Source organism: Dendropsophus ebraccatus, chromosome 4 (genome assembly GCF_027789765.1).
Source record: "Dendropsophus ebraccatus isolate aDenEbr1 chromosome 4, aDenEbr1.pat, whole genome shotgun sequence".
Taxonomy (NCBI): domain Eukaryota; kingdom Metazoa; phylum Chordata; class Amphibia; order Anura; family Hylidae; genus Dendropsophus; species Dendropsophus ebraccatus.
The window spans coordinates 113,839,647-113,864,706 of record NC_091457.1 but is presented as its reverse complement, the minus strand read 5'-3'; the positions used below and the strand labels follow the sequence as shown (position 1 = coordinate 113,864,706).

Sequence of the window (25,060 nt, the reverse complement as noted above, 5' to 3'; positions counted from 1 at the left end):
TAACAAGTCATAGAATATATTTTATTTATTATTTTAGGAACAAAAGAAAAAGAAAAGAAATGCATTCATTGCTCATTGCTTGACACGGTGATGGGTTGTAGTAATGGTACAGCAGCATCATTCTCCTAGACACAGCAGAGGAGGCCATTTTTATGGTAAAATAATTATTGACAAGTGTGTCCGATAGAATCGGTTAAGTATTAAGGGAATCAGCAATACAATACTGTGCCCTGGTGTTGTACACAATCGTATAAGTGCATTCTCTTCAATGTCAGTCTGCCCAGCAGAATGAATGCCTATGATGGCATGGTCATGAGCGACCATAGGTCAGCATTCCCTAACCTGTGAGGCTCCAGCTGTTGCAACACCCAGTGTGTCTAGACTAAGAAAAGATGTCAGGACATGCTGAGAGTTGTAGTTTTGCAACAGCTGGAGAGCTACAGGTTGGTGGACACTGACTAAGGTTTTCTAATGAACTCTACATAACCTCACTGAGCTCCTAGTGCACAGTTCATTTGAACCAAATCTCTTTAGCAGTCAGTATACAGCTGGCTTATGGACATGGCAGTAAACCAACAGCATCTGAGATCTACACCAAAGAGATCTATTACTAGGAGAATGCTGGCTGCAAACCCAATGCACAAAGCTGGAATATCTGATGGTCATGACGTACATTATTGCTATCTATAACCCATCTATGGAAACTAGACAGTGAACAGGAAGGAACAACCTCCTACATCTGAAACTCCTGCAGGTCAACCAGAGCAAAGTGCTGATAAACAATCTATAAATCAAACCAATCCTTACCGTAACTGTACATATAAAAAAGCAATTCTGCAGGAACTAACAGGATCTCACATAAAACTGGAAAAATACCATTTGTTTTCCATTCCAAGCATCAATGCTTAACAGGTACCCGTTCTACTGAGACAAAGCAAGTCTTTGCTTTTTTTTTCTTTAATATTTTCTGTTGTTCCCCTTAACAGACACATATCACAAAATAGAATATTTGGTTTAATGATATCTTCAGAGAAGCAAAAAAAAAGTGCAAATGACATGGAACGCATTTTGTGGTAAAATCAAGGCTTCTAATTCAATGAACGGCCCCATTCAATACACACTGTAACGGACCCTTTGCGGATAGCAGTTGGCATTTTATAGTCGTGTGTTTGTGTGATAAAAGGCACATATGTTCATGAAATTACATCATCCACTATAATATTCCACTGCTATTGTAACCAAGGCTGGAGCCTCATAAATAGAAATATTACATTGCAATGCTACGCCAGGCAATGGGATCCAATAGAGCATAACTTTTTTTTTTTTTTTTTACAGTAGCATTTGTTTTTGTTTTTTTCTATCCCATACTTAGTCATGAATATTATGGTATGACAGTTGTAGTTCAGGCAATAATTGTATGTAACAGAGGGCCAAGCTTCTCCAAGCACCAGCGCATGGAATACAGTCCATATGATTTCCATGGTTGTTTGGCGTACATTATGCCAAAAAAAAAAAAAAGGAGAGGGGGAGAGGAGGAACACAAACATACACACTGGTGTAACAGAGGTATCTGAATCAAACATGGAATGTTTCCGAAATATTCAAAATAAATAAGTATAACAATATTATTCAGTGCTCTGTCCAGCACAGCTTAGTAAATGCCCTCTCTGTTTTATAGAACAAGTCTTCTGACAGGCGAGGCCCATCGTATTCTGTAATGATTTCAACCACCACAAAGTGGTCATCATTTTGGAATAGACATAGTTATTCTAGTGCTTCGTACAAATCTGGTTTTACATCGCCTTTATTCGCTGCTGTCATCTCTTATTTCTTTAATAATAGCTATTAAATTCTGGAGTCCAAAAATGTATCCCGTGTCCTCACCTTCGTGTACCACACTATCTTCCCTGTAAAACTTGCAGGTTGTGTGTGCAAAGTCTATCATGCGGACGTCTACAGTGCTGGCTGTGTGTTTGTTGCTGGAAGGTTTGTAGGCATAGGCTCCGGCTGATTCATCCGAAGACTCCTCGGACAGATCCCCTAAGTCTTCTGAGTCAGAGTCCATGGGAACCTCTGGTAATTCTTTCCCATCGTAAATAATAAGCAGTGAACTGGAATAAAAGCGATATGACTCCTGCTTTTCTAAAACCATTTTAAGTTCTGTCAGTTTTTTGATTACAGGGTCAATCAGTTCCCGACGCAAGTTTTTCCCATTGTGAAAGAACTGATAAAGTGCTTCTTTAAAGCCCTGGACTGAGAGTTTCCTGCCGTGGTATTTGTTCATGAACATGAGTTGCCCAGTGCCTGTTTGGTAGACCTGCAAAGAGAGAAATTAAACTTTGAGGAAAAATGCTGTGAGGGTGCATACACATAACCAAAACAAAAGTTGCATCTGAGTGGAAGCTGAAACTACATCTATATATTGCAGAGAAAGCACTTCTGTTTCTGTGTAAAAGAAGTGATTCAGATATTACAGAAGTTAAATAGCTTCAAATAGCAGTGGTCTTCCTGTCCTAATGTCAACCCTTAAAGGAAACAACCTGGTTGTAATTGTAATCATTACCATCATAAGTCATGTATGATACCTAATAAAAAGGACTAAAAATGAAGTAACATAAAGGGTAATACATAAAACATAGAAAATTAAAAAATATAGGTGATGATGACATTAAATAACCCAGGCTATCATACCTTTAATGCACAACAAACTCAAAGGCTGTGTAAGGCTATGTTCACACAGCGTAAAATTGCAACCGATTGCAACAACGGCCGTACTTTGAACGCCTAGGAACGCCGCATGCTTTTCTATAGAATCCCGGCCGGAGCGTATGCTATGTGTATACTCTCCAGACGGGATCCCATAGGGCGCCACAAACAACTGACAAGTGAGTTTTCTGCGGCCGCAATTCACTGAATGCTCTGTCAGTTCACACAATGAAGCGAGCGGCTCCGGCCGCACGCTTCATTGTGTGCTGTGAGGAGTTCTGATGCGAGCACGGGCTGATGCGCCTGCATCAAAACACTCAGGCCGGAAAGATCATCCCCCAAACGGCCGGTCCTATATGCCATGTGAACATGGCCTAATAATGCACAGATGCTAAAGGGAGCTATATAGAATGTTATTGTACTTGTGATTAGGGGGAGGGACCAAGTAAAATGAGTACATTATGCAGCTTAAGAATACTGTGGATACTCATAACAGTTAAATTAAAATCTGAAACAAAATGAGCGAGGGATTTAATCAAGACTCTTGTCGTTTGCCGGACACCATTCACCCGGAACAAACGCTAATTAGTTTTAAAATCCTCGCCAATAAACTGAGCTCTAATCAATTATTTCACACTACTACATAAACACATTGACTCTTTATGACCTATAAACAAAGCTGGTCATTTCTGATGTGTTCATTGGTTTAGCGCACAGATGTCAAACTGGTGGCCCTCCAGCTGTTGCAAAACTACAATTAATATCATGCTTGGACAGGCAAAGCTTTGGCTGTCTGGGTATGATGGGAATTTTAGTTTTGCAACAGAGCGAGGGCCGCCAAATTTGACAACCCTGGTTTGGAGCATAAGCCATAACATTAAAACCTCACCTGCATACCACACACCCGGACCCCAATAATCGCAGATGTGCTTTGCTGACACTTCTGTATTTGATTGGCTTTCTTTTCCTCTGATGCATCATCACCATGTTGCCGTGTTCCCATCTTTAGATCCAGAACGCATGGTACTTGATACCGACACGTCAGGTTTTCCAATAAAATAAATTCTGACTAGTTAAGGAAAGCATCCATGTAAAAGTTCCAATTAATACAAGAAACAAACTTAAATAATGACCATTAAAGGGCGAGAATTCATCAATCTAGGAAGACAAGCTGGTAGTGTAATGTTACTGGATGATGGGCATCACCAGACAGAACCCAAGCCACTTTTTTATTTTTTATTTTACCTAATGTATCTCGGGTGTGAAGGGTATATTAAGGAGAAACTAAAACCTTCTCTATTCAGAGAGCAAGATGAGCACTTGAAGTGATGCTAGGCATTTAGTTAATCCGCTTTCACTTCCTAGTACATGTCTAATCACCAGACTTCCTAAGATATGATAAGCAGAGATTAAACTGACTGCGGTGTCACCTTTGCTAAAGGGAGGCGACCTCTGCTACGTGCAACACATCACCTGTTCATTGGTATATATTCAGGAACGTGACCCCCACACACACAGCAATTCTAAGCCTGGGTTGTCTAGAAGTTGTCAAAGCACCCATAAAGAGTTGTTAGCAAGTCAGGAGCCTACAGGGAAATTCAGACCTTTTTATCAACACTGTTCTGTTAGTTTACAGTTAAAAAGAGGCATGATTAAGGCAACATGCTGGACACATCTGTATAGTTCACTAAGCCTATGTGTATCAGGCTCTGTGATGCCAGCTGCATCAAAAGTTGCAGTAATCTCTAAGCTTTACCTAACTTCACAAGTTCCTCTACAACACTGACCAACATTAGAAAAGAGAATTTGACATGCAACCCTATGTCCGCCCCCCCCCCCTCCCATCACAACCGAGGGGGAGGTTAAAGCGCTTGAGCTATCTAGCAATGCAGCATATAGGCACTGGTAGGAAAGGATACTGTATTGGTTCCTGTGTTTTGAATTTTCCTTCATACGCTGGAGCTGTTGCTGGTGGCATTTCATACTCCATGGGTTGTGCTTAAATTGTGAACTGACATTTCCTTTCTTCTCCACACTATAGTACAAAACTTCTGATTTCTTTAACCATTCAAATTCTTCTTCTAGTTTGTGGCTAAAAGGAAAAGAAAATGCAGTTGAAGGTTAACAATGCAAATGAACAGAAACAGAAACTTAGATGCAGAGAACAGGAGATTTGCTAATATACTGTCAGCTGAGTAATTAGAGGTGTATAAGGGTGGGTTCACACTGCGGAATTCTCGCGGATAATGCGCGCCTTTCTGCCGGCTCCATAGACACCATTCTATAGCCCGGTGTATTCTGCTATCCGCCGAAAGAAGTGACATGTCACTTCTTTCAGCGGATAGCGGAATATGCCGGCCCATAGAATAGTGTCTATGGAGCCGGTGGAAAGGCACGCGGCCGTGAGCGCGGACATACTGTGGAATTCCGCTGAGCTTATCCGCGAGAATTCCGTAGTGTGAACCCACCCTAAATGTGAATCTTTCTGCAATACATTCAGATTGCTCAGGAGGATATGGAGCACAGTTGTATATAACTACAAAGTGTGGGTCCCATGGCAGACTGGATTGACACAGAATTATGTTATTCAGGTCTCCATGTCTTTTTACAATAAAAACAGATCTAAGTACAAAGTAGATGGAAACTCCCTCTGAGGACGTTTCTATTTTAAATTGGCAAGATAATTTTAATTGGAGACTCTCCTAAATGGCGATTTTGTCAAAGATGACACAACTGAACAGCTGATAAAAGTATTAAAAGAACAAAAAAAACCTTATTCTGATGTTTCTGACACACTGCTTGGGGACACATCTCTTCATACTTAAAAAAAAAAATTCAGAACCTCACCTTTTGATTTTCTCTTCTTTCCTATGTTGTCGGACCCTTTCCTTGGTGAGGTTATCGTTCTCCAAGAGAAGACCTTTCTTGTTAGACCACCTGAGCAGTTTACTTTTTGCCTCGCTGCAGTCTGACATGAAGTCGACATTTTCCAGGTTGTCTTGGTCCCGGTTTAAAGGATAGGCAATTAGGCACAGATTTCCGTCTTCATCTTCTTCAAAGCTTACAGATACCACACCTGCAGAGGTAGAGAGGAAGGCCCATTTAGAGACAAGATGTGGAAGGCAAAACACAAGGTAACACAGGGTGACATCAAGATCTGTTTTGTATATATATATATATTTATATCTTACCCAATCCTTAGCATATATCCTGCAACAGGCCAAATCTCATCTGCCAACCTAACAAATATCGAAACAGCTAAACATAGAAACACCTGACATAGAAACAAGGCATAGAATATACGTATCAAGACACATTGCTTTATGAAGCCGTTTAGATTCACTGGAGCAAAACACAACACTGACAAAAAAATAACAGGAGACCATTTCAATTTAGGACAATATTTATTGAAATAAATATTCTTTATTGATTGCAATTGAGAAAAATGAAGATGTAAAACAAATCCTATTTACATCTTGGCAATGAAACACCAAACGGGTTTCCATTATGCAAAAAGCATTCAATATTGTAAAACTATCAAGGAAGGGGTTCAAGGGAACTGATTAGGAGATGAGCAAGCATAGCAAAATAAAATAAATAAAAAAAAGAAAGCAAAGCAGACATATTACAGAGGACGCTACTTGAAGTGCTTCTGTTCAGCTCCCTGGCTTCAAAGGTTATTTAAGCCATTTGCTTAATTTGCATTAACACTAGTTAAGAAGCAAACATGTGAAACAAAGCAAATGTAATTCTTCGTGGTGAACTCTTTAAAAGCACTTTCTGTTCTCTGCTCATATCAAAGTCTCTAATGCACTGATAACTTAAAAGAGTCTTTAGCAATGATTCAGCCGATTTCCAGGCGTGCCATAAAAAGTCCTCAAAGTCCTGAACTGTCCCTTTTTTCCTAGAGACATTGCCCAGCTTCCCCGGAGCAGCAGGGGGGAGAGTGGAAGATGGACCTGGGACATTTACAGGAGCTCAGGAGGAAGAGCAGCACAGGATTGGACAGTCTTTGCTTTCAAGCACAAAAAAATATGGAAGGACACTAAAAGGGTAAAAGGGAGAAGCGAGCTAGCAAACAGCCTCCGGCTTTATCTCCACGTGCAGTCAATGCGTATCGACCATGGCTGTTTGCCCACCCTCCACCACATTAAAAACTAGAACACCAAAAGGAAAAAAAAAAAAACCAAACAGAAGCAGAACAAAACAAAACAAAAAAATAAACAGAACAAAACACAGCTCATAGGATGGAACATAACATTTTACAGACAGGTCTTTTGCTTTCTTAAACAATCCCCTACCTTACATCGATAATTCTCCGTTACCACACAACACCTTTGTTTACCTGTAGTGTATGAGACCACATGGCAGACAGCCACGGCAGCAAGACACTGACGGATTATTCTATAAGCCATCCTATGTCTATGAATCACCTTTCACTTGCAGTCAAACCAAATGACTTAAGAACAAAGAATATTGATTCAGGAATGTGATGCCCTTGAGAACCGGGATTTCCACTCACATATTTCAGGTGACTCATTCCAGTGTTTAACGCAACCCTTTAATCCAAAAATAAAGTTCCATTTCCTCTGAAAGGGAAAGCTCCCGGAATATATAGGAAGCAGTCTGTGCACATTTGTTTCTTGTACTTATCCTGCGTTTTTCCCCCAACATCTCAAGAGATTTTAATTAACCAAAAAATTTAAACCAACTTCTAGTTCCGCAATAAAAGGAAAAGTTTAGGAAGAGAGAAGAGAAAAATAGTAGAGGAAAAAAAAGGCAAAAACAAAAATCAAAGTCTGTACTGTACCAGGTAGCTTTAAACACTGGTCTTCTCATTTTCCACTTACCTACAGGAGTCTAAGGGAGACTTAAGGCCACAAGCACAGCTTGTCTAAACTCTAATGCTTTTTAGCCAGCCAAGAGACCCAATGGTGATCTCCGACACCCGCCTCACAGCCTGTCCCTGACAACATCAAAATATGTGAAAAAAAAAATAATAATTCCAAAAACTGCTTCTGAAGAAGAAGAGCTTTAGGGTAAACAGATCATGATGACATTTGTACAAGACCCAAGATGGCAGCACCCCCCCACAAAGCAGCTAGGACTTACCTTTATACTGAGGTGTAAATTTTCTGATGTCAGCAGGGAGTGTTTCATAGAACAGGTGCTCCCTTTGAATGAGGGGCTTACAGATGGTCTTGTCGTTAAAGCGAAGGACACAAGAGTGTCCCCCAACCTGGTGTAAAAAAGGCTCGAGCAGAACTCCCTTTGCATAGTGCTCCACTTCCATAGCTCCGAATGCAGGGCTCATCGTTACTGCACATTAGAGAATGCACAACGGCTTGTACAGATCTGTCCTTTAAGATGGCTTACCCGGTCTCTGTTAAAGCAAAAGCAAAGAAACAAAGATCCCTTCTGTTAGACCAGGGTAAGACTCTGTCCATGCATGTATTAAAAATATCTTTCCATGGCTTTTTTCAGGAGAATGTATAATCCACAGCGTCTCTTCTCCGTCAGGCAAAAACCTTAACTGAGCTCTCAAGCTTATAGCATGGAGACAAATAGAGTGATGTCACACAGGAGATGAAAAACAAGCTGGTTAACTCCTCCCGCAGGGACGTCTAAGCCAATCAAAAATGTATCTGGGCGTATCCCAGAAGACAGGCTAGAGAGACAAAAGAAGGTGAAGTAACAACGCTACTACTGCTGCTGCTGCTCTCAGCTGTTTTTGTCTTTCTGAGCCACAAAATATTGATACCATACAGCTGAGAACAGCAGCTAAAGCCACATACGGAGAGTGAAGCTAAACAATTGCCATGTAACAATCATACCCATCAACCCCTCATTCAAATTAGGATATACATTAGATATATAGGCGTTTACAGGAAACCATTTTGAGCAGCAATTTCCAATCTCTGTTATTGACAACTACAAATCCCAGCATGCCCTGGCAGATTCTCCAATGTTCACATAGCTACACATTGCAGCATTTTGTAAGAGGACTGCGAGATGTTATACACGTTTCTGCCCTGCCTCAGACATGTGAGTACAAAAGCATCAATTAGCACTACACAGAGTACACAATGTTATCATATAAAAAATCATGGAAATCTGGGTGATTCAGCTCCGACCTGAGATTTGGCCAAGCACGTACTTTGTTGGTAGATTGAAAAAAAAAAAAAAACCTTGTGTTCACTAGCAGATTATATGTAACATGAAAATATGTAATAGGATGAATACCACACAACAGAGCACACATGTGCTTACACCTTTCAGACACTAGAGGGCGCTCAATGCTACATTTAGATAAACCCTTCCACCATCCTCCCAACACACCTTTGTTTACTCATTTGTTTAACTCTCACATTACGTCCATTTTTCCCTCTAAAACAACATGGGAAAGCGAAGGGATCTTAGTTTATTTGCCAATCATTTCCATTACATTTGTTTCCTCCACATGCTGCATCTTAAAAGGGATATTCTGGCATTATAGAATTTTGTTATAGCTACAATTTTCTGATCTTCCTTTTGATGCCTCACCATTTTGAAAATCAGTAAAAAGGTAACAGTCTGTACAGGTGGGTGTGCATATACTGCGGATATGAAGACAAAACATTAAATTAAAAAAATATATGTAGAAAAATGTAAAACTTTAATTCCAATGAAAGGAGAATTCAGGACACATTATAGGGACCAGACCACACAAGGATCTGCGAGGAACACACCCAGTGATTCTTACATGAGCTCAGTAGGCAACTCAGGATGACGTGGCACTTTAGGGACTTCCTGGCACCCTCTTCTGTGTCTGTCCAATAAACCTCACATAATTGAGGATGGAAACAATCTTATAGCCGCCTCTCCTAACACTAATTGTGCAATATGAACAAGATCAACAAGGGATTTTAACAAGGCTTTTTGCTTCAGACACATGCAGACTGACACCCAGCGATAGCGGTCTCATGGTTATAGCGGGGGTTCTGCAAGGCACCCCCATCACAAACACTGCCAAAATGCTGACAAGTTAGCGGAGCATGCAGCGTTATTTTATCCATTAAAATGCTAGCCACTTGCATTAATTTAGATCGTGCTGGATCTGTTATGAAAATCCATACATTCTCTGCTACCTTATTCGCTGAGACACTGCTCATCTTCCTGCTTCAGAGATGGATTTGTCTTGGCAATGACAGCATGTTCAGCCAATCACTGACTGAGATGAGACTCCAATAAACTCAGTGATTGGCAAAGCGTGCTGCCACTGGCGAGACAAGCCTGTACCAGAAGAGGAGCAGTAATTGGGGGACTATCATAGAGGGATCCTCGAGGGAGAGGAGTAGGCAAATGTAAATAGATAGATAGATACACACACACTTTTTTAATTTTCATAGTGGATTCAGCACAATATAAAATAATGCAAGTAACTGGAACACCTACATAAAGTCATTGGTGCCATTATTTTTATTATTGTTCAGCTTCTATGACAGGGCAGAAAAAAGAAAATGATCTATTAGATATCAACAGTGCCTTACGTTGGCCACCATAAGACCCCTACCTCCCGCTCCCTCCATACACAGAAACATTCATCATGGCTAAGTACCCATGTGTTCTTAGGGGAGGGTTAAACTGCTTATCTGCTGAAATTCAACTTGCCTGATCCTTCTCTCCCCCCAACATAATCTATCAGGGGAGGGTTGGACAACTTTTTTACTAATGTGCATGGGGGAGCCTTTACGTCTATTATCCATTTGTAGGTTTTATTTATAAACCGGATAAAACACAATAACAGCCATTCAAATCACTATAGGAAGTAACAAGAACTTGTACACACATCAACAGAAAGCTGGGCACCAACAACAAATTTCTAGGCTACATTGTCATTGGAGTTTGCTCAATACCAAGAAGCATTCGGTGGTTAAACATAACTGCAGTATATTCTGTGAATCAATGATGCAATACACTATAATATTTGGTTATTTATCTAGTATATCTCTGACATGAAGCATCTTCTTGATCTGTGACTTTTGAGCTCTTGTTAAATACAATGTCCACCATGCCAGGACATCCTTCAGCTGTTACACTTTCTTCACAGATTGGGGACCACTTACCAGTAAGACACATCTATTGAAAACAGCCTTGGCTACAGAACATACGTCTTCCCATGCCAGGGATCATTTCTAGGGATATTCTGTACAAAACACCATGACAAAACCCAAGATGCGTATCTGGAAGGCTCCCAGTGTCAGAAAGAGTCTGTATGGAAGAGGGAGAACTTGGCTGCCACAAATAAACAATTCTGCTTCACATCGAGACTGCAAGGAGATCAACATCATCCAAAGGAGGCCGGATTATAAGGCCATGTAACAGACCAATTCAGACACATCTGCTTTTCATTTGTGGCCATCTGGGAGCTAAATAACAGCTAGATCATCATGTAACATCAGCACATGTAAAACCTGCCATACAGAATTTCGATTCAATAGACTCACAAGACAGCAATGGACTAATCCTCTATTCATTTAAAACTCAGGTGTCAAACCTGCAGCCCTCCAGCAGAACTACACCCCCAATTATGCCTGTTTGACATCACTGATCTAAAAGGTATCATTCTTTGTAGCAAACACTGGGAGAGCCATGGAAAAGATGGCCCCCTAACAGACCCCCACCCATCAAAACCTTTGACATGCCCTGTGACATCTTTATGTCGTACACTTTTGCTTTAACCATTACTGGTACATATGTAAGGAGGCTCTGCATATTAGAAGCTTTATGCATAAGTCATTCTGTGTTCCCAGCTTTTTCAGTGCTTACTAACAATACTTATTTATATAATGTATTGAATCAGACTTGTATAACCGATAACTGGTACACAGTAATTCCTTCAATAGTCTTAGCCAGTGTAATGTATGTTCTCAAGGCAAAAATGTTTATATATTTGTTAGCTATAGCTAAGGCACGAGGACCACATGGTTAAAGGGGTAGTGCAGCGGTAAAAAATTATTCACAGAATAACACACATTACAAAGTTATACAACTTTGCTACAAGACAGGTCTGCTGCCCTTCAATTTCAAACCCCCATGAAAAGATAAACAGTGCTGTGACGTCATTGTGACATAATAGTTTCACTGTGACACAACAGGCCCATTCCATTCTGTCATTATCATGAATATGGTACAATTATAGTCTCTGTGGGGTGCTATCAAAGGGTTGTCTGCATAGGTAAAGATGCTATGGGCTGCGGGGAACTCAAAGGAAAAGTCTGGCCCTGGCTGAAATCTAACAGCCGGCTGGGGCAAACATAGCAACTAGTCCTCTAGTCCAGTCACGTCACAACTCGGGGGGAAAATGCTCATCCCGGCTGATGGACTGGCCGCTCGACCAATCAATGACTGCAGCAGCGTCTCGTCACTGACTGGCTGAGTGGCCAGTCCATCAGCCAAGTCGTGACATTTGTAGCGCAAGAAGTCCCAGAGCGACAATCTGGTGCTAAAGAGGTGCGAGGAGAGGGGAGTTAGTACCCTTTGCTATTTTCCCCCGTGCCCCTGCCATATAAGCGCCCCCCCCCCCCCCCAAAAAAAAAAAAAAAAAAAAAAAAGACGCCTGACTTCTTTAAAAGTTACCTGTCCCACTCTACTGCCACCATCCTTTTCTTCAAAACTTCTGCTAATGTGCCGTGTGGTCAGAAAGTGACCACTCACCACAGACAGCATAGATCTGTCAAACTGTACAGGGCCTCTCTCAACCACATTTAAAATAACCAAAAAACCAAAACACTACAGTAAGTTTTACAGTTCTAACCCGAGAAATGAAGGTCAAAATCTAAAACCAAGAATCATTTAGCCCTATGTTACTGAAAAATAAATATTTCAGCAACAAATCCAAGCACAGACTTATTCCCATATGGATCAGCTTTCTGCTGCCCGTGTTTTCTGCTCCGGCTGCTAGGATACTGAGATGTCATGACCAGTTTTTACCGTGCAGTAATGCAATCATCTCTCTTGGGATTGAACGATCTGTGTCATTACAAGAGCCGTTTCCTACAATGAACAACATACAGCTATCCCCTGTGACACCGATGTGAGAAAACCTGTAGATGCAGAAAGTTATATAGGACATTCTAGAATTTTAACACCAACATTGTATCACGGCAAGCTAAACCTATTTAACAGTCGCCCGATAGGCCGCCTGAGAGCTACATAAAATGAAATGCAACTACATCCATTTAGCTACAAAAGGTGGAACTACAATGCTAAATAATTATTAATAATAAAGTCCGGCAAATTTTTTTATTAAAGTATTGTATTGTAATTGCCCCCCCCCCCTCCCCAAAGGTTATACAAATCACCACTATACACTTATTACAGGAAATGCTTATAAAGTTTTTTTTTTTCCCCTGCACTTACTACTGCATCAAGGCTTCACTTCCTGGATAAAATGATGATGTCACGACCCGACTACTGAGCATCCCCCTGCTATCACCCTCTCCAGCAGCCACAGCCCGCACAGCTCTGGGAGTCGGGTCGTGACATCACCATGTTATCCAGGAAGTGAAGCCTTGATGCAGTAGTAAGTGCAGAGAAAGAAGCACTTTATGTGCATTTCCCGTAATAAGTGTATATTGGGGATTTGTATAACTTTTGGGGGCAATACAATACTATAATAAAAATTTTTGCTGGACTTTTCCTTTAAGACACCAGACTAGATACCTTATCAGCTACCAAACACAACTCTGCTCAGTTAAAGACATCTAGAAATGCTAAAAAAGTACTGAACTCAATGTTAAGTCTACAAAAACACCATGCAAATCCTCACACTATCAATCATCTAAATTCCCATAAATCCAGTAATAAGCATGTAACAGGATTAGTTACCTAGTGATTGCATCATCTTAAAAGCAGAATATACAGTAGTCACAAGGGCTGTGGTCTACTAAAGCTTGGCCTACTACTTCAGGACAGTTCTTACACTTATTTTTTGTAAAAGAAATCCAATGTTACACAGCCTGGAGAAAGGGGATGACATGGTTTGACCCCTGCCAAGATGCTGTCAGCACGGTGCCAATCCAGCATTTCAGTAGTGACAGATAGTGGTAGTCAATGTGTTCCAACAACCAGTCCACCTCAGATTACAAATGACAATCATAAAGCAGACCTGAACTAAATAAGAGTAAGGAAAGGAAAGGATGGATCTATAGAAATTACCTCTTACCACTTCATAGTTTGGGAACAACTCACAGTATTTAAATATGCATTAAACTCACTCCCCGTTCAGGTTAATTGATTTGCAACAAAAAAGAGCACAGGAGTTTACGACTCTTGAATGCTGTGGCCTAGAGAATCTGGGGCAAACTATTAAGAGCACTGCACACCTTGTCTAGTTAAAGGGGTTATCCATGGCCACTTTCCCCCTACTGTTGTCTCCAGTTTGGGTGGGGTTTTGAAACTCAGTTCCATTGAAGTAAATGGAGCCTAATTGCAAACCGCACCTGAACTGGAGACAACAGTAGGGGGAAAAGTGGCCATGTTTTTGTAGTGCTGGATAACCCCTTTAAAGGAGAAGTCCAGCAGAGGTGGAGGGAACATAACAATGAATCATTACTTACCATTCCCTGTGCCCGCAAAGCACCTGTTCACAGGCTCTGGGACCCCCAGAGGAAGGCATCATCCCCCCCCAAACCCAGACTTGGTTGGAAAACGCCTGACCCGGCTGATGGATTGCCCACTCAGCCAGTGACTGAGTGGGCTGTTCATCAACCATGCTGACATAAGGGAAGTGATAAAGAGTGCTACTCATCTTAGAAAACTTCTAGTGGTCAAGTGTTCTAGGTGCACCCAGCTGCACAAATCTCCACTTGTACCACTTATTTCCCAGAAGAGCAATGGATATGCTATGCTAAAATCCAATCCTTGTCTCCTTCATACAGATATAGTGCCTACACACACTCGTTTGCAATTTTTTTTATTGTTAATGGGCAAAAACTAAACATCCCCAGGTCAAGATCAGCTATTAGTTTGCTTAGGCTGGGTTCACACTGCATTTTTGCAATCCGTTTTACCCTTAGAGGACCGGGCCAATTTCAATTTTTGTGTTTTTGTTTTTCCCTCCTTGTGCTTAAAAGGCCATAGCACTTGCATTTTTTCACCTAGAAACCCACATGAACCCTTATTTTTGGTGCCAATAATTGTACTTTGCAATGACAGGCTGAATTTTTTTCATAAAGTACACTGCGAAACCAGAAAAAAATTCAAAGTGTGGTGAAATTGGAAAAAACAGCATTTCTTTTATTTGTTTTTTTTTTCCGTTTTTACGCCATTCGCCCTGGGGTAAAACTGACTTCTTATATATGTTCCTCAAGTTGTTATGATTACAACGATATACAACGATATATAACTTTCATTGTATCTGATGGCCTGTAAAAAATTCAAACCATTGTTAACAAATATATGTTCCTTAAAATCGCTCCATTCCCAGGCTTATAGCACTTTTATACTTTGGTCTATGGGGCTGTGAGGTGTCATTTTTTGTGCCATGAAGTTTTCTTTCTGTCGGTTCCTTGATTGCACATATACGACTTTTTGATCGCTTTTTATTACAATTTTTCTGGACTTGATGCGACCAAAAATGCACAATTTTGCACTTTGGGATTTTTCTGCGCTTACGTCATTTACCGTGCGAGATCAGGAATGTGATTAATAGTTTGGGCGATTACGCATACGGCGACACCAAACATGTTTATTTATTTATATTTATAACATGGGAAAAGGGGGGCGATTCAAACTTTTATTAGGGGAGGGGGCTTATTATTAAAAACAACACTTTTATTTTTACACTTATACTAGAAGCCCCCATGAGGGACTTCAAGTATAAGTACACTGATCTCTCATACAGATCTATGCTGCAGCCGTAAGCAATCGAGTGCCGAGCCGGGATCAGCGCCATTACGCCGCTGACGCCGGACGGGGTAAGATGTGTGGATCACTCCTCCGGGACTCCCCACTAGACACCAGGGACTTTGACAGCTTTGACAACTTTGATAGCTGCATCCGATTACTGTATTAGCGGGCACAGCGATCGAACCGTGCCCGCTAATAGCCGCGGCCCCGCTCTGATTGCATGGAGGCGGCCCTGGACGTACGGGTACGTCCAGGGTCACCTAAGGGTTCATGTATAAGTTTTATGAAAAAAAAACAAAACAAAAAACATGTTTTTTCATTGACTTCCATTAAAAAAAAACAAAAAAAAAAACTGTTTAAAACGGATGCTTTTTTTAACAGATACGTTGAACGGATCACAAAACCTCAGTGTGAACCCAGCCTTACTGTACTCCAAATTGTTGTACCACATTTTTGGCACATGTTGTTGCACACAAACCACACCCATTTTTCTTTTGCCACACCCCCTTGCCAAGCAAGATACAAAAGTGGCATGATTCACATAAGCGCTTTTTTTTTTTTTAGATGCACACTGTAGCAGCATAAAGACACATTTGCAATAGTAAGTCTGACCCAATGTGGTAAAGAATAAACCTTTAAATACCTGGAGCAGCCTAGGACAAAATTTGAGATTGTTAAATAATATGGAAATCTATACATCTTATTTTACATTTGTTGAATGATGCCTTTTGATGTTCTACTTGCTCATCTTTAAAATTAGCATCTACTTTCAGTACAGGATTAGGCTGCTATCCATATAACACAGACAAAATTCTAACTGCTACATACTTAGCGCTAGGATGACATCTATACGTATGGAGGAGGCTCTGAAAGCAGCAGGGACACAGTGTAACATAGACCAAGGCAAGAAAGCTCAAAATAGAAATTCACTGAGACCGGATTACCTCAGTATCGCTCTCTGTAAAACAATGAATAGGATTTCTCTGCCATTCGCAGTGAGTGTGGTATGACACTAATCCTAAAACACTGAAAATATTTTTTTTTTTTCTTTTTAAACAGGCCCAATTGCAGCTTATTTTCCAACATGTTGGGGACATCCCATATGATCATATTATTAGTAGTTCTAATTGTGTCCAGGCTGTCCTCACACTTCTTGTGGAGTGTGTTCTCATACAGTAATAAGATAATTCCATGTCAGACACGCTTAGGCCATGCTACAGCCATGATGCAAACTGGCAAAACTTTCGATCCGATTGATAATGTCTGCATTATTTTGCAAGTAAACAACACTTCAATGTTGTGTTTTCTATGTGTGTCAATAATCTAAGTAGTGCAGTGCAGCTAAAATAAAAAATACACCCAATAGATCACCAGATAGGCCTTACCCATATACTTGTGGCCTTAAAATGTACAGTATTAAATCTGTGAAGAGCTGTCCATGACCTTGCCCTGTTGTTTGACATCATTACTGGGTTATTTGCATGTTTATTGACCTACTTAAGAGAACACTAAATACAGCAATTAGGATCTGACCAACACAGAAGCCATGTGTCATGTAAAAACACCATCACTATTATTTACTGTGAACACTAAAAACAAGCAACTACAAAAACATAAACGGCACCTCCACCCAGAACGGGAAATTCAATTGTAGGCAGAGATCCAGGAAGACGTGCTGTAGTAATTCACCTATTCTGGGCAGTCACCAGGTAGAGCAGTTTCTCCTTGTTCCTGATAGTACTGGCAAAGGGAAATTTACAGCAGGAAAATGTCCACTGCCTTCATTATTATGCAGTGTGGATAGGGTGTCAATTTCTGCTCAAGATTTGCCACGTGTGGACACGTGCTACCTGAGCAGTCTATTAATGTTTTATTGTTTGTTTTGTCTTTTATACAGTATCTTGCTGTAAGACACCTGGCAGGATAAGGAGCAATCTGTTGCTGGAATGCCTATTACTTGTACAGCAATTATGGAAACAAGATGCGACAGACATCTCTGCAAAGCTCCAGTACTATCAGCCAAGGGAGATGTGTGTGAACTGGGGTTGTCTATAGAAACCAATGATATGAACGCTGCTCTGGCTGTGCTCCCCAGTTACACAAAGCTGGAGAATACAATTTGTCACGTGTCTTCCTTTGACAGGAAGTAAAGTAAGAGAAGACAGTAAGAAGACAGTCCACCAGACACAGATTAGCAGTTCTCTTTGATGGTGCACTGAAGACTTCAACAGATTAGAAACAGGAAACCAGGGACCTCTTCGGTGGCTGTTTCAGTAAGAATCGTAGACTTTCTGTGCAGTTTTGTCAACAGTAACAAATCAATAACATATCTGTCCATAGGAGGTATGGTACTCAAGACTTTTCATAGCCAATCCTTAAGATTGTAAGGTTTCAAGTCAGGGCACCCCACAATCAACTAACTGAGGAAAGCACAGTCCTCCATTGTCAGCCCCTTTAAATGTTTACCAGGCACAGCACTGTACATTTTGCAGTAGTTCTATCCGGTATGACAGCTCAGTCCCATTTACTTGAATGGGACCAAGCTGAAGTAACAGGAAAAGTCAGTACCAGAAAGTGTACTGTGTTGTGCTCAGTGAACACTGAAGAGCACACAGTACATGCCAGAGCACTTTGACCAGTCAGCAGACCAGTGTGGGTGCTGGGAGACAGGCCGCCACCAGTTTGATACTGATGGCCTATCCTAAGGACAAGTCATCAATATTAAAGTCCCAGAAAACATCACTAAATGTCAACCCCTCCCCACCATCCAAAGCAGCCCTCATCATAGAAGCAATGCCATGTGAGGCCTCTGGGAAACAGCAGCAGTGCTCCTTACTATATTCGGCACTACTGACAAGCCAAGACGAAGACTGAAAGCCAGTCATGTCTAAGGCAGTCTACAGACCTTGGAGCACTCACAAGTTCTGTTATTATGGTCCATACACAGAACATGTCTTACAGACCGGAACAACAAAACTCCAGGTATTATGATTTATATGATGTCAGGAGCTCCGAATCAGTTTAGATTTTCATGCTACAGTACTGGCACAGCTGTGTGGCTGAGTACAGAAGCGTGAAGATTTAAACTGACTTGGAGCTCCTGACATTATCATGAATGATGACGCTGGGAGCTCTGCACTCCATTCTGCAGCACATCGTCCATATATACGGACCGTGCACAGAATCTGTGAATGTCCCCTTAAGTCTATAGATGCAGGTGTATTTTTGCAAACTAATGTGGACAAAGAAATAAGAAAGGAAGTCAAGAAATTTTTGTTTTATTAAGCAAAAGAGTTTCCTTCTGTACTCAAAAACCTGTTTTCCACCCCCCTGAAGAAGGGGGGAGGGGCCAAGGGGATGAGGAGACAAACAGCCCTGCAAATCACAACACCCTGCAATCTGCTCTCACCAAGATCCCAGATAAGCAATGACTTTGCTAACCTGTAAATCTAGCGTTTTATGTGCCCAGACAGTCTGCAAACAGCAGAGCTGGTTCTCTACCCTTCCTGCTCAATTTTCCCCCTCAGCCCTTGCCCTCTCCATAGGTTATAATAGACTCAGCAAACCTGTCTTCACTTTGCTCCTCTGTAATAAAGACAGATTACAGATAATCTTAAAATCACTAGACTATTGATATTTGCAAAAAAAATTAAATAACACTTACGTAGCTTTAAGTAGAGGGCCTAGGGCTACACAGACTTCCTGGTTGATTTTAACTAATAAAACTGCTGACACATTTAGATAGTTGATAGGTCAAGGAGAAACATGTTACCTTTTATATATCCATCTTCGCTTCTTCCAGAATGTAAAAAAACATTTTATGCACCAGTGTCAGGAGTAAGAGAGGTTTAACATAGGTTGTGATCTGCTGCAAGCTGAAGCTCTCTTCACCACCCCCATCCCTGAGCCTGCTTGGAGCTTAGCTTGCAGCTGTCAATCAAGCAGGGTCAGGTACGGGAGGGAGAAAGAGGGCGATTCCAGCTTGCAGAAGATCAGGAGCTTAGGAAAACCTCTCTGACATCTTGGAACTGGAAGACAAAAGGATTTTTCTACTTTTGGGAAGCACAGATGAATATGTGAAAGATACCCTTACAATGTCAGCCGTTTGGAATGTAAATTGCAGCTGACATTCACTTTAAAGGGGGTTGTCCGTTGGTCAGCCTTTTTTAATATATTGCTGCTGGTGCATATATAACAATAAACATGTTATCCTTACCTGTCCGTGCTTCCTTGGTGTACCCCAGTGACTGCAGACACAAACTTGTCTTGGGAGCGAAAGCCCACGCAGCCAATCACTGAATGAGACAGGACAGCCCCGCTGCCAGTAATTGGCTTAGCAGGCTGTCACTCCCAAGACCAGTTTGTCTCAGAAATGGAGGCTCTGCAGTCAGCAGGGGACACTGGCAACATCAGAGGAGGTCACAGAGGGAGCACGGACAGGTAAGGATAGCATGTTTTTTGTTTTATATGCACCAGCAGCAATATATTAAAATATGCTGACTGCCAGAAAACCCCTTTAAGTTAGGCCTCATTCACATGTTCAGAGTTTTTTCAGGTCTGTACTTTTTTTTTTTTTTTTTTTTACAGAACGGATTACAGATCAAAATTAAAACGGACTGTGTGAATAGCCCAATATAAATCAATTGTGATTACGGTTCCACGACCACAGACAACTCTACTGAACGTTAACACACACAATGGTTGCTGGATCTTGCCATTAAAACTGTGGCATCACTGGTAAAGTCTCCCAGCTGCCCATGAGACTGTACCCCGAGTACATTGCTTCGAACTGCAGTTCTAGCTCAACAGTAAAAATTTATTAGTAGGGCTACAAAAAGAAAGTGTGTAAACCTCTAACCATAGACTTCGGCAGTCTTTTTTTGCCAACCAAACACCCTTGCTCTCCATGATACATGAGATGACAAAGTGCAAAGGCAGAAGCACAAGAAAGTGATCATATATGGAAAGATCTTTGAAGAACCTACGCATCCAACACCATTTTATATGTGTCCTAAATCGCAGCAGGCTGTTAGTACTAGCCTTGTGTAATAACTGTGTACAAGGGAAATTACATTTATATGAATAACAGTCACTCATTGCTAGAGGTATATTAATAGTTTAGTACCAACTCTCAAGCAATACAGGGCCAACAAGCTCTTACAATCCGGTTACAGCATCAGTTGCAAATGACAGGTACAAATATACTGCCTAAACAGGTGCGCAGTTTAGTGAGGACACTGCACTCAACCTGCAGCTAAGCTTGTTGGAAGAAGTGGTCAGCAGAGATGTGTATAACCAACACACACAGGAAACCTCAAACATTAAATATCCTATATTTAAAAAAAGAAAAGAAAAGAAAAAAAAAAAAAAAATCGCTCTATTTGCCCATCAGGACTTGCAGCTTCACTGGATTCATATTGACATCAGACACTGTGCTGTACACACTGACGTCATTCATAATGCCTGAACGCAGAAGTGATTATCGGGACACCACAGGGCTCCTTATATAACAATGTATGTTCTGTACCATGACAGCCTTGGATAAGTTAATACTGCACACAATGCTGCAGAAAACAGTGTTTTCACTTCCCAGCAGTGCCACATTATGTAACAGCTGCCTAGGACATTTATAGCCACAGGTAAAGCTGTAGAAAACATGATCTAGATTGATGGCGCTACGGAGTAGCGATTAATATTCTCTAGTTAGGAGCATACATGGCAGGTCCGATCTCTGTTCAGTGTTTATCCAGGAGCCAGGCATCCAGGACAGACATGGGGTTAGGACAGGTCATGGCGAAATGCGTTTCCATTATGGACATTTGGCATGGGATATAAAGCCTTGGATACATATCGCAACACGGACAGAACAGGCAATTATCACTCTCGGAGGACACGGCTCCCAGGAAAGGGTAAATCTCAAACTTGACGGGAACATGGAACCATGACATGTTCCCATAATATTGGCTTCAAGTGAGGACAACATGAAGCCAAGGTAATTTATCCATAATGTAACAATACTAGAAGAATTCCAATATTCATAATGAATCTTCTCCAAAAAAAAGTATACGTATTATTGATCGGAGTCCGTACCTTCTTTTACAGAGATAGAAGTTTTGTAGGCACCAAGACACTGTTCACAACTTCATCAGAACCAGTCACAGAAATATGAAGGGAAAATATGCACCAGGCACCTCCATATTCATAGAGCCAGACCAATTAAGAGTGAATTCACATTACACCAGGCATGGGATTCAAGATTGTACCAATACTGCAGAACTATTTTAGGTGGGCATCATGTCAATCTCTCACAGTCCAATGTAGAAGAGTGAAACTTGCGGTGAAATCTACATCAAAATCCTTATGTAGACTGATCATCTACTGCATTTTCCCTAACCTGTGGCTTTCCAGCTGCAGGCGTAATTTTTTGCGAGGTGAGGGGATATTGTTACACTGATGGCACCAGACTTGCCTTTAGTACATAGAGCATTCTGATAGAGAAGGTATGAGGAAAAAATTCACAATTCATAATAGTACATTCGCTTTAAGGCAAATGTACCATCAGGTACATTGCTTATTTTTTTCTTTATCTTAGCCACTCGGCTCTGGTGTGGGGATCCTGGTGCCGTGGTCCTTTTTTGAAACGCAGCCCAGTTCCCATGTTTGACATCGGTCTTTTCGCGAGCACCAGTCCAAAGCAATGGAAAGCAAGGAGAAATGGTGAGACTGGGGGGCTTCAGGCATGCCCCCTGTGCTCTGAGCCGGGCCAGTGTTTGGGAAAATACTGGCGTTGAGCACAGGAAACTGGTGTCGTTTCAAAAAAAAGGACCGCACCGCTGGGATCCCCGGGCAGGCGTCGAGCAGCGACGGTAAAAAAAAAAACCCAAAAAACTTCACTTTAAAGGGGAACTCCAGGTAGAGGTTAAAAAAATTACACCTCTGCAGAAGCATAACGCATTACTTACATATCTATCCCAGTTTTGACACTACCAAAAATCCATTTGTTTTGGGGGGGTTTGTTCTGTATTGTGTTTCTGTATTTCCTGGTTGGGCAGTTCCCAGAATGCAATACTTTCCCTCAGCTGTTCGTCACAGTCCTTGCTGCACCTGCTTCTGGCCAGTCAGAGATGGTGAATCAGTTAGGGGATTGGGAGATCCAGCCAAGCCTCCTGTGACATCACACCCTGCCCCCTGTCTGCATCATCAGCAAACACACAATGTGAGACAGAGGCATGGAAGATTTGTCTCCTAAGGTGGGAGAGCAGGTGGAGCAGGAGACAATGTGGATTGGCACAGAGGTCATTTTTCTTCACCTCCTGGATTTCTATCAGCTACAAGTGTGACAGAACCACACAGATATGGTAATACATTATATAGACACATCTATATAACTTTTAATGTACTTTTAATAGAAAGCTAATATTACTTATGTGGCGTTCCCCTTTAAGCCAAAGGCTGGGGAACACTGCTAGGTCCTTCAGGGGCCATTGTACGACAGGAGTATGGTGGCTTCTGCTATAAAATACTTGTAAACAGGGAAGTTTTTGTATAAATTTATAAAAAAATACACATTTTACATATATAAATATATATATATATACAAACACATACATATAAACACACATTTATTAAACAGAACAGAGATACATATGTACATTACTTTATATACTTGAAGTGAATCTGTCAGTACTGACATTCAATCTCTAAATAATTGCATGATACAATGTCTGAACAATAACGTGGTTCATGACAATGTCTTTGTAAGTCTGTGGTAGTAAAGGGGTAAATGGTAAAGTCATTGGTAGTTCGGAGCAGTGAAGGTTTACATGCTTTGCATTCTGGTCAAAGACCTAAAAGGGTCCTGTCAGAAAAAGGGCCCAATTTACCAGCTCCTAGAATTGGCCCTGCTTGTCATTTTATAACACCCAGAGAGGCCCCAAATTTTAATAGTACTTAGAGCAAATCAACCATTAAGGCAGCCAGCACAATAGCAGAAGCTGGATGCATTTAGGTTCTCTTCTAGGAAATTAATGTGAGTTATGTAACGATCACATGCCACAGATTCCCAGCACATTGCCTCCCCCTATAAGGAAATGCTAATGATGCCGATACGCTACATATACAGTATAGTCCTAGGCCACAGGCAACTTATTCCTGGTTTACAAGCTGCAGAGGAGCAGTAAGACCATACTCAGCAGACATAATGTTCCTTGCCATCATACTGTCCCTTCTCTGAGGTCAGACATAACACAGCCTCATTTATTACAGCCCCATGTCCTAAGGTCCTGAACTGACAGCTGTCACAACTGAACTAACAGGTGATGCAAAACTGCAGCCATATTACACAGTGTGAACTGGCCTAAGACTGCACTCACATCGTACAATTTTTGTTTTATTTTCACCTAGAATTATTTTGGTTTTATACAGCTACTAGTAATCAGCTATTGTGTCCCCCATAGAATGGACATAATGGAAAAGTCATACAACAAGTTGAGCTCTGCTAGGAATTACATCAGTGACTGCACTGGATTGCAACATCCTGGAGGGCACAGGGTATCAGTACAGGAGCTCCCCCCAGGGTATCACCACATCAGTACAGGAGCCCCCCCCCCCAGGGTATCACCACATCAGTACAGGAGCCCCCCCCCCCCCCAGGGTATCACCACATCAGTACAGGAGCCCCCCCCCCCAGGGTATCACCCACATCAGTACAGGAGCTCCCCCCAGGGTATCACCACATCAGTACAGGAGCTCCCCCCAGGGTATTAGCACATCAGTACAGGAGCTCCCCCCAGGGTATTAGCACATCAGTACAGGAGCTCCCCCCAGGGTATCACCACATCAGTACAGGAGCTCCCCCCAGGGTATCACCACATCAGTACAGGAGCTCCCCCCCCAGGGTACCAGTGTGCCAGTATATCATGTAAGGGATAATTCCCCAATATAACAGCCAACACTCCAGAGCTATGGGCATGCTGTGACTTGTAGTTCCACAATAACACATGCCGCTTTGTTATACTCTATACGGGCACCTCTGATACGCAGTGTCAGCTGTCATATTCCTGTCATATGACCTTCCGCTATACGTCATACAGTATGCTGAGCCTTCTGGTTCTACCACTATATGTAACATAGGCACCTTATATGGCATGCTGTGACTTGTAGTACAACATCAATGAAAGCCTATCGCCTGCCTGGCTCGGGTTGGCCATTAAGACGAAACCAAATGTCCCAACACCCGGTTCCCCTTAGTCACCTCTCGCCTCCGGCACCCCGCCCCCGCCCGCTCGCCTACAACCCTCCCGTATTGAAGGTGACATATTCATAGGCCTAGTGTGGTCAGTCAGGACGGTGAATGTAGCTGTATGTATTTACCTCAGCGTCACCTTTATCCCGGCTTCTTAGCTGCCTCCTTTCTTTTGTCTCAGCGGAATCAAAATGGCGGCGTAGGCATCTGGGCCTTGGA

At 41.7% G+C, this 25,060-nt stretch overlaps 1 protein-coding gene across 2 annotated transcripts; it reads right to left on the bottom strand.

Moving 5' to 3' along the window:
- Positions 1–25,060, bottom strand: IP6K2 (inositol hexakisphosphate kinase 2). 2 transcript variants are annotated; one of them, XM_069966763.1, is made up of 6 exons: positions 24,970–25,060; positions 7,819–8,089; positions 5,554–5,782; positions 4,626–4,798; positions 3,596–3,771; positions 1–2,317 (listed from the first exon to the last, which is right to left on the bottom strand). In XM_069966763.1, the coding sequence occupies exons 2-6, from the start codon at positions 8,018–8,020 to the stop codon at positions 1,805–1,807; spliced, it is 1,293 nt and encodes a 430-aa protein (XP_069822864.1). In that variant the 5' UTR covers positions 8,021–8,089; positions 24,970–25,060; the 3' UTR covers positions 1–1,804. The 2 variants fall into 2 exon arrangements, with proteins under 2 accessions (XP_069822864.1, XP_069822863.1); XM_069966762.1 differs by lacking the exon at positions 24,970–25,060 and having other exon boundaries at positions 7,819–8,267.